This window comes from Fusarium phalaenopsidis, assembly GCF_050370095.1.
Source record: "Fusarium phalaenopsidis strain FUZ10S chromosome Unknown contig_32332, whole genome shotgun sequence".
In the NCBI taxonomy this organism is placed as follows: Eukaryota; Fungi; Ascomycota; class Sordariomycetes; order Hypocreales; family Nectriaceae; genus Fusarium; species Fusarium phalaenopsidis.
In genome coordinates, this window is record NW_028145391.1 from 2,267,219 (window position 1) to 2,279,451 (window position 12,233).

Genomic DNA, 12,233 nt, shown 5'->3' on the forward strand with positions numbered 1-12,233 from the left:
CAGTTACATGACCGCCAGAAGTTGCCCTCCCTCACCAAACAGCCGGGTCTCTCTTTTTTCCTACAGACAGCCTCACCGAGATACACAAAATACGCAAGGTACACTACCGATTGCGAGACCCCTACGTAATGTTGGTAATCTGCACCGTCCCAGTGGCCGCCAAGCAATTTATTCTTGGTCATTTTTACTATCGCCGCACCCCCACCGGCATCGGAGGCCCTTGCAACAAGAAAGACTCATTGGAGGTGGGAATTTTCTTCCCCAAAGTCCTGGTTTGTACCTTCAGGTCAACATTGTTTGGGTCCCAAGGACCCGCAGCGGTGGATACGCAATTGAGTAATAGCCCGCCTGCAAATGTACATAGAGCAAGTCATCTTGACCGGCAAGTTTTTCCTGCTTTGAGAAAAACATTGGATCTTGTAGAAGTTTTACGGAAAAACTTCATGACATCGGCGTTTGTCGGGGTTAAAATGGATCCTATGTTGTAAAGCTGCTTCCTCATGACATAACGAAAAGGTAAGCAGGACTGTTCAAACAGCAACTTTTGATGCAGACTTGCAGTTCAAACATAATCACCTGGTTATCAAAGACAATCCACTCCCCCCTCTGGACTCACTTTGTTGTCCGCGGTGAAGCTCCTTATCACCTCCGTCCCCACCGCCAGGAACCTCCGTTCCGCCGGTTTCCCCCGTCCAGGTAAAGTCAAGCGCAGAAACACCACACCCCCTCCGGCCATTGGCCGGGTTTTGGGTCCCGTCCCAGTATCAACGCCCCCTGGTCCCCAGGTCAGGGCAAGCGAGCGGCTCCCATGCGGGGGAACAAATGGCATCCATGCGGGGGTGGGCTGAAAGAAAAAAAAAATCGAGAGAGAAGGTGAAGCGGGAGAAGAACGAAAACCGGACCGCCCTTCTCCGTGTGGGGAGGCGACCGTCTATTCCCTTTCCCCAGACGGGACCAGGGGACCAGTCATCGACCCTCCCCCCTCCCCCGGTATCTCGGAGTCGCTTCACCGTCGGCCGTGAACCCTCACGAGGCCGGACTTTAGAAGAAGTCATCGTCGCCATCTCCCCCGAGAGTGCGAGATTTCACCGAATGGTGTGGGTGGTGTTTTCTTTTGCATGATCCCCATGTTTCTTCTCTTGCGTTGGCGTCCCTTCCTGCTTTGGGCCCCAGCTACCACAGAAAGATAAAACTTGCCCAACAAGGCAGGAACTACCCGCCGCCCAAGGTGAGAGGCGGGCCAATCACAGACAAAGCTCGGGAATCGGAGCCTGCTCGAAGCGGCAGTTTAAAAGAAATCGAGGGAGGGAAGCTGCGACTCCACTGCACCTGCCTTCCTCCGGGCCAGGTCAGGTCAGGTCCCCCCAGGGTGTTCATGCCCGTCTGCTGGGAAAAGATGTGGCGTCCAAGTACCTAACGCCAAGAATACGCCCTTACCACATGTCAACGTGGACAATGAAACAAGGTCTCGAGACTTGGAGCTCAAGCTCAAGCTCAAGCTCAGACGACATCACACGATAAACAGAGCAAGGCACAACATACAACAGGTTAAAGTCTAATTCGTCTTGAAATGCATTGGCTTGCGGGTGAGGTATATTAGAGCTATACGCAGAACACAAAAACCAGGATCGTCCAATGCTTTTTGCAGAGACCCCGCCAAAGATGTAGGTAGGTACCTAGGTGCGATAATCAAAAGCTGTAAACCAACGCCGAGTCCTTTCCAGGGTCTTCTTGTAGTAGTAGTGTGACCATGTCCCATGAGTTCATACAAACGATCCCAAAACAAATCAAGTTGCTTGCTTACTCTTCCGTCACCTCAACGTCGTCCCGTACTACCTTGTCAACAGCCTTGGCAAAGTACTCGACGTTGTTCTCGTTGAGACCAGCCATGCTGATGCGACCGTTCTTGGTCATGTAGATGTGGAACTCTTCCCGGAGCTTGAGTACTTGTGACTCGGTCAGACCCGTGAAGCTGAACATGCCAATCTGGTCGGTGATGTGGTTCCAGGTGCCAGGGGTCTCGAGCTCCTCAAGCTTGGACCGCAGGGCGTCACGCATGCTGATGATGCGGCCCGACATGGTGCGCAGGTTCTCCTCCCACTCGGCAAAGAGGTCGGCGTCGTTGAGCACAGTGCTGACAATGCGAGCACCGTACAAGGGAGGGTTGGAGATCTCGGATCGCTGGAGGACGGCGAGCTGAGAGCCAATGCGGGTGATGGTGGTGGAGGCATCATCACTTGAGGGAGTGACGGCGTGGAAGCAGCCAGCACGCTCGCCATAGAGGCCAAAGTTCTTGGCGAAACTTTGAGCGACAACGAGCTCAAAGCCCTGCTCTGTGAAGTAGCGGATGGACCAGGCGTCGCGGGCGAGGTCGCCAGAGGCGAAGCCCTGGTAGGCGGTGTCGAAGAAGGGGAAGTGCTTCTTCTCCTTCATGATGGCAGCGATCTCGGTCCACTGTTCCTGGGTCGGGTCGACACCAGTGGGGTTGTGAGCGCAGGCATGGAGGACGAAGACGGAACCCTCGGCAGCGGATTGCAGAGTCTCCTTCAGGCCCTCAAAGTCGAGGCCCTTGGTCTCCTTGTGGAAGTAGGGGTATGTGTCGACCGTGAGACCGACGTTCTTGAAGATCTGGTGGTGGTTCGCCCAGGTGGGATTTGAGACGTAGATAGTGCGGGGGCCCTGGTAGAACTTGGCGAGGAAGAGAGCGCCCAGATGCACGGCACCGGTGCCCGAGATGGTCTGCAGAGTGACGGTGCGCTTCTCCTGGAGCGCCTGGGAGTCGGCGCCGAAGATCAGCTCGGCAGCCTTGGAGGTAAAGCTGGCGATACCCGCAATGGGGGCGTACTCATGGTTGAGCTCGGGGTCGTTTCGGAGGATCTCATCAGCCTGTGACGCATGCGGGGTTAGCCAAGTTCTAGAGCAGTCAAGAATTCGGGCAAAATCGCGGCGGGGCCGATTGGGGCGATTGGGGCGAGCTCTGGCACGGATTTGCGCGAGAGGGCTCCATGAGGCGCATCGTGAAGTGTTGGCCCCATGACCCCCGAAGCGCGCTTATACGGAAGCCAGAGAGAGCGCGCGAGCTGTAAGGAGCTGGAGCTGCCTCTGGCGGATCCGCATCGGAGGCGTCTCCCGAGCAGGGGGGATTGTTTTTGGGTGGTAGGGCGTTCGTGGAAGGGCAATGCATGTGCATGCGACAGAGGGGATGGGGCTTATGGGTTTATGCGACAGAGGGATGCAGAGGGCGACGCGGCAGAGCGAAGCTCACGGGGAGCAGCTCGGTGTAAGGCATACCTTCTTGACGACGGGCAACACCCAAGGCTTTGCGTTCTCGTCTCTGTAAGCGCCGATACCCTGAGAGAAAGAGAGGTTAGCAAGAGTCAACGACAACAAGAGGGACAAGATAAGAAGAAGAAGAAGCAACTTACAAGATCGACCTTGCTGGTGCTCTCATCGGCCTTGTAAGCCCTGGCGAGACCGAAGAGAGCATCTTCGGGGGCCTGGGGGACAATGTCGGCAGGGAAGTTGGTAGTGGAAGCCATGATGGGCGATAGATGACGAGCGATATGGTTGAGTCTAGAGATGGAACTCGAGAAAGAAGAGGACGAGGTCGGCGCCGTTTTATCAGTCGAGCTGAGGATGCTACGGCCACCGTGAGTCTGACGGGGCGTGCTCAGCGACGGTGTCATAGTGGGCTGCGGCCCTGAGGATTTTCGATTAGGGGGGGGGGGGAGGAAGGAGGGGCCTTGGGGCCTTGGGGAGCCGTCTCCGGTGGCCTGGGTGGGGACCGGGGGGGCGTGTTTTTGCGGGTGAGGTGAGGTGAGGTGAGGTCCCGGGCGGGAGTGTGCGTCCGAAAAAGATACCTGGAGTACATTGGAACAGTCAGTCAGTGTCATCCATGGATGATGGACAGTTGTTTGTTTGGAGTGCGGCATGCCACTGGAGATGCCCTGTAGCCAGCCTGCAGCGCACCCCGAGCCCGCCGAGTCGCCCCCCCGGGTGCTGCAAGACTCTGTAAGAGGCTGCCGCTCCAGCGATGCATCGTCGCTGCAGGTGTGCTGCACTACACTGCACTACACTGCACGCAACGCCCCAGGCCCAGTCCGCAAGCCCGTAAAGAAAGATACCTTATCGACGAAAGGTACCTACACCGGTGACCTCAGGTCCCCTCGAGCTTGAGGTGCCCGCTCCACACAGAGGAGCCAGCCATGGCAGTTGCGTAAACCAGATTCTGGCCTGATGCAATTGGCCATGCCCGGGGCGTGGTGTCAAGGAGCTCGACGCACGCGGGCAAATTGGGCGCCGTTGTTCCGGACCAGTGGAGCGCTCGGGGCAAGGGGCTGTGGTGGCTGACTCCGCCAGATGCCAAACGAGGGCAAAAGGTGGGCGAAGGTGGGCTCACCGGGCCACGCTCCAAGGTGGACTTTTTGCTTGTGCGCTTGCGCGATGCTTGTTGTCCGATGATGACTTATGGATGCCCATGTCCGAAGGGAAGGGAAAGGGAAAGGGACAATGGATGCCACGATGAGCATGGACACGGATGGAATGGACGACCGGGTTGCCGCCGGCCGGGGTGCATGGCTTTTTTTCTTCTTGAAGTGGCAAAGGGAAAAAGGGAAAGGGGGTGGACAACAAAAAACAGATGGCAGCTGGGCTCTCAACTCAACTGGGACAGGCCTGCAGCGGACCAAGGGCAGCTTTTCGTTTTGTTTGAGCCTTGCCGTTCACTCACCTTTGCTGAAACTCGCCTGCTTCCCGAGTTCCTGGGGTTCCCTAGCTCTGCCTCAGACGATGATGGGCAGTAGTGCGCTTCTAAGCTGTTGGTTCTGGATGCAAGCTCCAGTTTCCAGCAGAGCTCGATCGATACAGCGGTCAAAAGATGATGATAGTAATAATAGTTCCCCGAGTGGGAGAACGGTAACAAAACGGAGTTTGACAGAACGGTCGGCGAGACCACCCACGAAACAGAGATCAGATGGCAAGAGAGATTGGATGTGGCGGAAAACGAGGATCGATCCTGCTCCCCGATGGGATCTGGCGGTTGTGTGTACAGTAGGTCCGTTATGCAAGACCGTGAAACCGTTTCCCGAGATGGAATGACCAGTTGCAGAGGTTGTAGTTGGGATCGGACCTTTATGCTTCGATTCTCATTCCCCGGTGTCCATCTTCTTCCCCGTCCAGGGTGACCGCGATCCTCTTTTTATGCTTTCCCGTGGAACTCGGCATACCGAAAAACCTCCGCGGTGCTTGTGAAAAAGCTTGTGAACAAGACGTTTCTCTCTCACCTCGGAGGGAAAAAAGGGCGGCGAGCAAGCAATAACCTCGCTACAAAGTACCTAGGTAGGATTGGGCAACAGGAAGGACAAGGCGCCGAGGCTCCTTGTCAGTCTAACGTCACGCGGCGGATGGATCTGACCGAGCGACGTCCACTCAACTGTCACCTTTCCCCGTTCCTTACCTATGTACCTTTTCGTACATGGGCTTGGCATGGGGACGGTGAGGTAGATTACGGAGCAGGACATGGGGACTGTTGACGTAGTGCTGCAAGTGACTGATTACAGCTTGTTTTTTTTTCTCTCTGTGTCTCTTTGGCTGAGACTGGAGTTGTCAACGAGTGTCACTTCTCTGAGACTCATGACAACCCAACCCAGTTGTCTGTCTGTCACGTTCGTCGTCGTTTCCTTGTCCTGTCTTGCGGTTCGCTTCGAGTCGCTTGATTGCTTGTTTCATCTGATCTATATCTCATCGGATTTATTTATGCGAAGAATCAAGGCCGGCTCATGCCCGCTCACCGAGTTCCCCTTGTCTTGTCTTGCCTTGCCCGTGTGTATCATGCCTCCTCGCCGAGTCCTCGCCTCTTGTTGCTTGTTTGCTTGCTTCCGTTCCCTGCTGATCTACATTCGTAAAATACGTACTTGTCAATACCTTCTTCCCGTTAGTTTCTTCCCCAACCCCCCATCCCCGTGCCCCGATGACTCCGATGGATCCAATCCATTACGGTACGGTACAGATAGGTATTCTAGGTACCTGAATTGCATTCATCCATGGTCATGCCCCATCCCCCAGAAAAAACCCGGCCTTCCAGACCCCTTCGATTCCCTTCCCCTTCCATCGCCCGGGCTCCATCCCGCTACATATGCATCTCCCGGTGCCGAGTGGCTCCCTTTGGGGACAAAAGAGGCCCGTCGCGGGTCCCGTGTCACGGGGAGGAAAAAAAAGACACTTGTTGCAAAAAAAGACCATCACAAGGGGGCGCGCTTCGAGATGCACGGTTGGGTAATAGTCGAGGCCCGGTCGTCAGCAGAAAAAGGAGAGGAGCTCTGGCGACCTCCGACTTCGCCCGGCTGAAAACGTAACATGACGCTTCCTATTTGTCGTATGATGGAACGGTCGTTGCAACTTGCGAGGCTTATCCCTCATCACCACTCATTCCCCCCTCCCGTCCCTTTCAAGCGCACCCGCGCGCCCCTGAGGGCTTCTACTCAAAGTATGGTTCCATGAGGGCCCCGGCGCGGGGCCGGTCTCCCCGCCAGCGTAATTGGACGACATCCATCCATTGCGGCACGGCATGGCATCGCGTGTCTTTGCATTTCACACGGGCTCAGGCTAGTCCCGCCAGAGGGGAGAGCATGTAGAGTTGAGCTCGAGTTGTCGGCGTCTAAGTGAGGGTTGTGTGCCTGGTTGCGCGGCTGCGCATAGTTGCCATGTAGGATGGATGGATGGGATGGTACTGTATGGCATCATGTAGTGTGGCAGACTTGTTACAAGCCATGGATTCTGCAGAGGATAGATCTGAGAGGCATCACTTTCGCCTCACCCTCACGCCTTGTCGGTAGCCGTAGGTACCCCCAGATGGAAACGGCCATCTTGCTTTTGCTTCCTTGCTCCCCATGCAGATTTCTTGCCTGGCCCCTGTTCCCATGATGTACATTGAATACTTTGCAGTACACTGCCGGCCCTCCAGAGTAAACCCCCTCGCCCCGTCCCCATCGCCGCTGGCCCTGCGTCCCTCGTTGCTGAGCTGTGTTGGGCGTGGGTGGTCGGCCCCATCGCCTGGCCGCTGCCCTATCGATCGTCTTCTCGGTACCTGTGCACATACGATACGCCCACTTCTATCTATGGCAATTCTCTCTCCCTCGAGATTGGACCCTATCGGTTGCGCGATCCCGACCCTGAATGGGATTCCGCATAATCTCCACTGCCATGAAAGGTGAATGGGCAGCCCCACGCTCTGGCCACCGACAATTGCGCAGTTTCCAACAGTTAGTTTTACATGTCTGTTTTTGTAGTGAGAAATTTGGCTGCAACATGGAACCAATGCGCAGTGTGATATGCCGTACACGATCCATCCCTGGTTGTCTCTGCCTCCCGCTCTATTCCTCAACTGCGGCTCCCACGCCCCCCTCTGACAGGCAGGCAGTTGGAACGCCTTGATCTGCTCTGCGCTGCGTGGTGGCTCATTCAAGCAGTCCAGTCAATCAATCGTCGGCTGGCACGACGACCACGTCGCCCTACCTACCCACACCCCCTTCTCGTTCGTTAATCAAAACTCAGATCACGAGGTCCCAGAGAATCAGAAACGCGCACACTCCGCTGGCCGCATAGCAAGTGTACTTGGCAAAGCTTGCGCGCTCCGTTGCCTTCTTCAACTCCTTGTTACCGCCTCCCACGTTGTCTGCAGTGGAAAACGAGTCCGCCACCAACTGCTCAATATGTGCCGACTGCGTCGCAAGATTGCTCACGAGGAGCGACTGCAGCTCAGAGATTTCCAGCAAAGACTTCTCAGCGGTTCTGCGGGACCCTCAATCAGTTCACCTGAGCAGACACCGGCTCATTTTCCTGTAGACGAGGTGGGGCGCCTGCTATCAAATGGACCCTGACGCATATACAAAGCATAGCGTAGCTCAGGCACAGAATAGAGCCGCCCCAGCAATCGGTCTACTGTGTGGGAAGGACACATGGCATGGAACGTAACGTACCTGACTTTGTCCAAGCTGCTCTCGTAATGCTTCATCATGTCTTGGTTCCCTTCCTCAAACATCTGTATCTGCTCCTCTGTCAACCCCTGGCTCTCGCTCGGAGCCTGACCGTCGTCGGACGTAGGGATCGCCCCAGAGGCAGGGGTCGCCTGGGACTGTCGCCGGACAGACGGAGGGGAGAACTCTGCAAAGTCCCCGGCGATAGATGCCCCGGATTTCGAGAGCATGCTGCGGCTCTTTTCCATCTCCCGTGTCAGACGTGCCTCCATCATGTCCTGCTGTGTCCGGCAGCACAACTCCAGTCGCTGTCGCAGAAACCATAGAATGCCGTCCCGGTGAATTCCAACGTCTCGCGCCTTTGCTTCTGCTGCCGCATGCTCGTTCGACTTGTTGCTGGCCATGCCGCCCGACGCCCATGATCCCAACGCCCCGAGACCTCCCACGTACTTTTTTCGGATGATGGCCGACTCGGTCTCGCGCCTCAGCTGCTCGGCGTCATCGAGGGCGCGGATGCTGGCGTTGAGCTCCCGGATCATCTGTTTCGCATTGGCGTCGATGTCTTCTCGATCTCTGTCCGAGAGTACGCGTGATTGCCCCTTTGCAGCTCGGCTATGCGTCTTTCTCGGTTGTGCAGTCGAGAGGTAGGCCTGCCTAACGTCTTGGAGTTCTCGATGCAGACTGGTGATGTGCGAGTTCTGTGACAGCCGGTCAGCTCGAGTGTGGTGGCTAGGGAGAAGGGGGGGAGGGCGTGACGGACGATCCGGTATGCCTCCTTCAGAAAGCCATCGATGGCATCCATGGTGACTCGTTTCTTCGCCGCTGGCGCATCTCGTTGCCGAAGGAGCTCGTTGAAGCCGATTGTGATGTCCATGGCGTCCAATGCGCACCCTTCCCGGGCCGGAAAGGAGGGTTGCACTGAGAGAGAGAAGTGCCGAAGAGGAGGGAAACGTCGATATTAAGCTGGTAGTGGATGCGAGGTTTTGCGCCTTCCCTGCTTTGCTTCGGCTCAAGCTCATGCATCAACAGGAAGATCCGAGGTTCAAGACACCATGGCTGCAATTCGATGAAGCTCTGACGCAGAGCTGTTACGTAGCACCAAGTTGGGTGGCTTAGTCATCCACCAGCTCAACCCCAACCCACAGCCGACTCTTGCCAGCTCTCTCCTCTCCATCTTGACTCCAGCATCATCCGAATTACGAGCCATTGAGGTCTGAAAAATTGCTCTATCCTCAATACAGCATATCTCGCAGCTTCTAGACATCGCTCACCGTCGAGAGCCTTGTTGTCCTCATCCTATGAGTGCAACTCTCGCTAACTCCACTCGCTAGCTTCGACCAGCAAATGATCGACTAACAGTCAAGATGCTCCCACGTGCTTCACTCCTTCATCTACCCCTGGGTTGGCACTCAACGAACTCCCCACCAGCTTGCAGCGGTTCTTGATCTGGCCACTGGCGGTGGTGGGGATTTTGATGATGCGGCAAAAGTACCCATCATCGGTACCTCGCCGAGTTGCCAACGGCCGCAAGCCGGAGACAGGAACGGGGACCTTCCGGGACGTGGGTCTCGTCCGAGTCGACCTCCCGGCCGAAGTAGCACGGAAATAAGCATCATAGCTTCCGGAAATAGAGCATCTAAGGAGGATGGAGAATCATTGCCGATATCGCCAGCACGTTATCGAATAGAAAAAGATTTGGACACTCCTCTCTCGCTTCTCCTCACGTCATGAACAACAAACTCATCCTTTCCCCTATTCCAAGGATCGGCCATGGAAGGGAGCAGCAAGAATCACCCAACAACCGACGCCAGCAACCCCGTTGGCCATGATGAGAATCCCAACGCAGAGATGGACGAATCGAACATATCAGCAGCGCCCGAGCGCGGGGCTGAGAAGGCTAACGAATCGACCATTCGGGAGCCTGCAGAGCGTGCGGACCAGACCATCTTGAACGATCCGGAAAGTATGTCAAGAGTCTCGAGCGGACCGCCCTATAGCAGCTTTTCCAAGAACACCAAGCGATGGATCACGGCCATGGTGACAACCGCAAGCTTTGTTTCACCCCTGACCGCCAACATCTATTTTCCAGCCCTGAACCCAATCGCCGAAGACCTGGACGTTTCCGTTTCGCTTATCAATATCACGTTGACGTCTTACATGATCTTTCAGGGGCTGTCCCCCACCATCTTTGGGGACCTTGGTGACATGGCAGGACGTCGACTAGCCTACATCCTGGCCTTCCTGATATACATCTGCGCGAATATTGGGCTCGCCCTACAGCGGAATTATGTCGCGTTACTGGTATTACGATGTCTTCAGAGTGCCGGGAGTAGCGGGACCCTGGTGCTCGGTTTCGCCGTGATTGCAGACATCTCGTCGACGGCTGAGAGGGGCAAATACATGGGAATTGTGGGTGCTGGTATCAACGTCGGACCAGCACTGGGACCAGTGTTGGGGGGTGTGCTGAGCCAGTTTCTCGGATGGCCCGCCATCTTTTGGTTCTGTACCATCTTCGCTGTCTCATGGCTCGTTCCTTGGGTCCTCTCAGCCCCAGAAACGTGCCGGAATGTGGTTGGTAATGGGTCGATAGCACCGCAGCGATGGAACAGGTCACTCCTGGATCTCTACAAGCACCGCGATGACGCTACATCCCAGAACATTCCCAAGCGGGAGTTCAAGTTTCCTAACCCCCTGAAAACCTTGGGCATTGTGTTCGAAAAAGAGATGGCTCTCATCCTGTTCATCAACGCCATGATATATCTTGGTTTCATCCTAGTGGCAGCAACCATGTCCACCCTGTTCAAAGAGATATACGGATACAACGACCTCGAGGTCGGACTCTGCTATCTCCCTTACGGCGCTGGATGTGCTGGTGCGGTCGTTGCTCAAGGGTATGTCCTGGACTGGAATTATCGCCGCATTGCAAAAAGCATTGGCTTCACCATCGATCGTCGTCGAGGAGATGATCTCGCAAGATTCCCCATAGAGACTGCCCGGATCCAGCCTTTGTACCCTACACTGTTTCTCGGCATTGGAGCTCTTATTGCATATGGTTGGGCGTTGGAGGTTGAGACATCAGTTGCCGTACCGCTGGTCCTAGTGTTTCTCATTGGCATGCTGATTCCAACGTCGTTCAGCGTCCTCAACACGCTGATCGTTGATCTCAACCCCCAGGCGCCCGCAACCGCAACAGCAGCTAATAACCTCGTGCGGTGCTTGTTTGGAGCCGCGGCAACGGCAGCCATTGACTCTATGATCAAGGGCATGGGCAGGGGCTGGTGCTTCACATTCCTTGCGCTGATCAACCTGGCGTTGATGCCTGCTCTGAGGCTGCTAGACAAGAGAGGTCTGCAATGGAGAGCAGCAAGGGCGAAAAGAGAAGTATCAAACGCAGCGGCTTGATTCTATAAATGTGAGTCTGCTGGTATGCACGTTGACGTACATGCATAAAATGATAGTTTCTATTCAATGTAATTGTGGCGTTGGGGTTTCATTATGGGTCTTTATATAGACCGGCTGTTAATCATAGCACTTGTAATGGTTTATAACGCTGCCACAGCGTGTTCCAAAGGTTCCCTCTGCACCTCCCACATCAACCAGTCTGATCGTGTTGTTCTGGGTTTGTTAGCAACTGTCAAGCTTAGATGTCTATGACACTTACGGCAATAGGCCCATGCCATTGATCTTCCAAACTCCAACAGCCAGTGCAAGAAGCTGGCACGCCACGTACACGAACTTGACCTGCAACATCTGGGCTGAGTTGCTCTCCGTCTGGAATCGCTCGAGTGCCTGGTTCGTGTTGACCAGACCCATCAGGGGGTTCTTGAAGGCCATAAAGACCATCATGATGCTGAAGATCTGGAGAGAGTTGCCCGACATGTACATCATGAAGCCTGTCATTGGGAGTCCCTTGACAGGAGCCAGCGCGACCTCCCATGCCTTCTTGAGCTTCAGGGTATCCATCTCTTCGGCGGTCGGGGGCTTGCGCGGCTGAACCTTGGCATCCTTATTCTGCTTCTGTGACGGGTGTCAGTCGCCCTGTGATCGAAATCCACGCGATGAGGGAGCGCGCATGCCTTGGAGTGGGATACGGCGGCTCCGGAGCTGAAGCCTGGAGGGTCCTGGACACCTGCCACCTTGGCCTTTGCGGCAGGGGGATGTTCGAGCTGCGAAACCCAGGCAGGGGCGTTGGATGACTGGGCAGACATTGTTACTGCGGGTAGAGGTGCGAATTGCCCGGTGGCAGAGTATATCGTGGTC

General features: G+C 55.6%; 4 protein-coding genes across 4 annotated transcripts; 1 reads left to right on the forward strand and 3 right to left on the reverse strand.

The window, feature by feature from the left end:
- Window positions 1-1,800: 1,800 nt before the first annotated feature.
- Window positions 1,801-3,539, reverse strand: LRP88_13697 (pyridoxal phosphate-dependent transferase; the record flags this gene model as incomplete). The annotated part of the gene is made up of 3 exons (XM_083250055.1): window positions 1,801-2,886; window positions 3,292-3,351; window positions 3,426-3,539. The coding sequence occupies 3 exons, from the start codon at window positions 3,537-3,539 to the stop codon at window positions 1,801-1,803; spliced, it is 1,260 nt and encodes a 419-aa protein (XP_083094389.1).
- Window positions 3,540-7,547: 4,008 nt separating this feature from the next.
- Window positions 7,548-8,847, reverse strand: LRP88_13698 (uncharacterized protein; the record flags this gene model as incomplete). The annotated part of the gene is made up of 3 exons (XM_083250056.1): window positions 7,548-7,788; window positions 7,977-8,671; window positions 8,734-8,847. The coding sequence occupies 3 exons, from the start codon at window positions 8,845-8,847 to the stop codon at window positions 7,548-7,550; spliced, it is 1,050 nt and encodes a 349-aa protein (XP_083094390.1).
- An 896-nt stretch (window positions 8,848-9,743) lies between these two features.
- LRP88_13699 (major facilitator superfamily domain-containing protein) lies at window positions 9,744-11,375 on the forward strand (the record flags this gene model as incomplete). The annotated part of the gene is made up of 1 exon (XM_083250057.1): window positions 9,744-11,375. One exon carries the CDS (start codon window positions 9,744-9,746, stop codon window positions 11,373-11,375), a length of 1,632 nt encoding a protein of 543 aa, XP_083094391.1.
- A 117-nt stretch (window positions 11,376-11,492) lies between these two features.
- LRP88_13700 (chaperone EMC4) lies at window positions 11,493-12,181 on the reverse strand (the record flags this gene model as incomplete). The annotated part of the gene is made up of 3 exons (XM_083250058.1): window positions 11,493-11,574; window positions 11,635-11,990; window positions 12,065-12,181. 3 exons carry the CDS (start codon window positions 12,179-12,181, stop codon window positions 11,493-11,495), a joined length of 555 nt encoding a protein of 184 aa, XP_083094392.1.
- Between the last annotated feature and the right edge of the window lie 52 nt (window positions 12,182-12,233).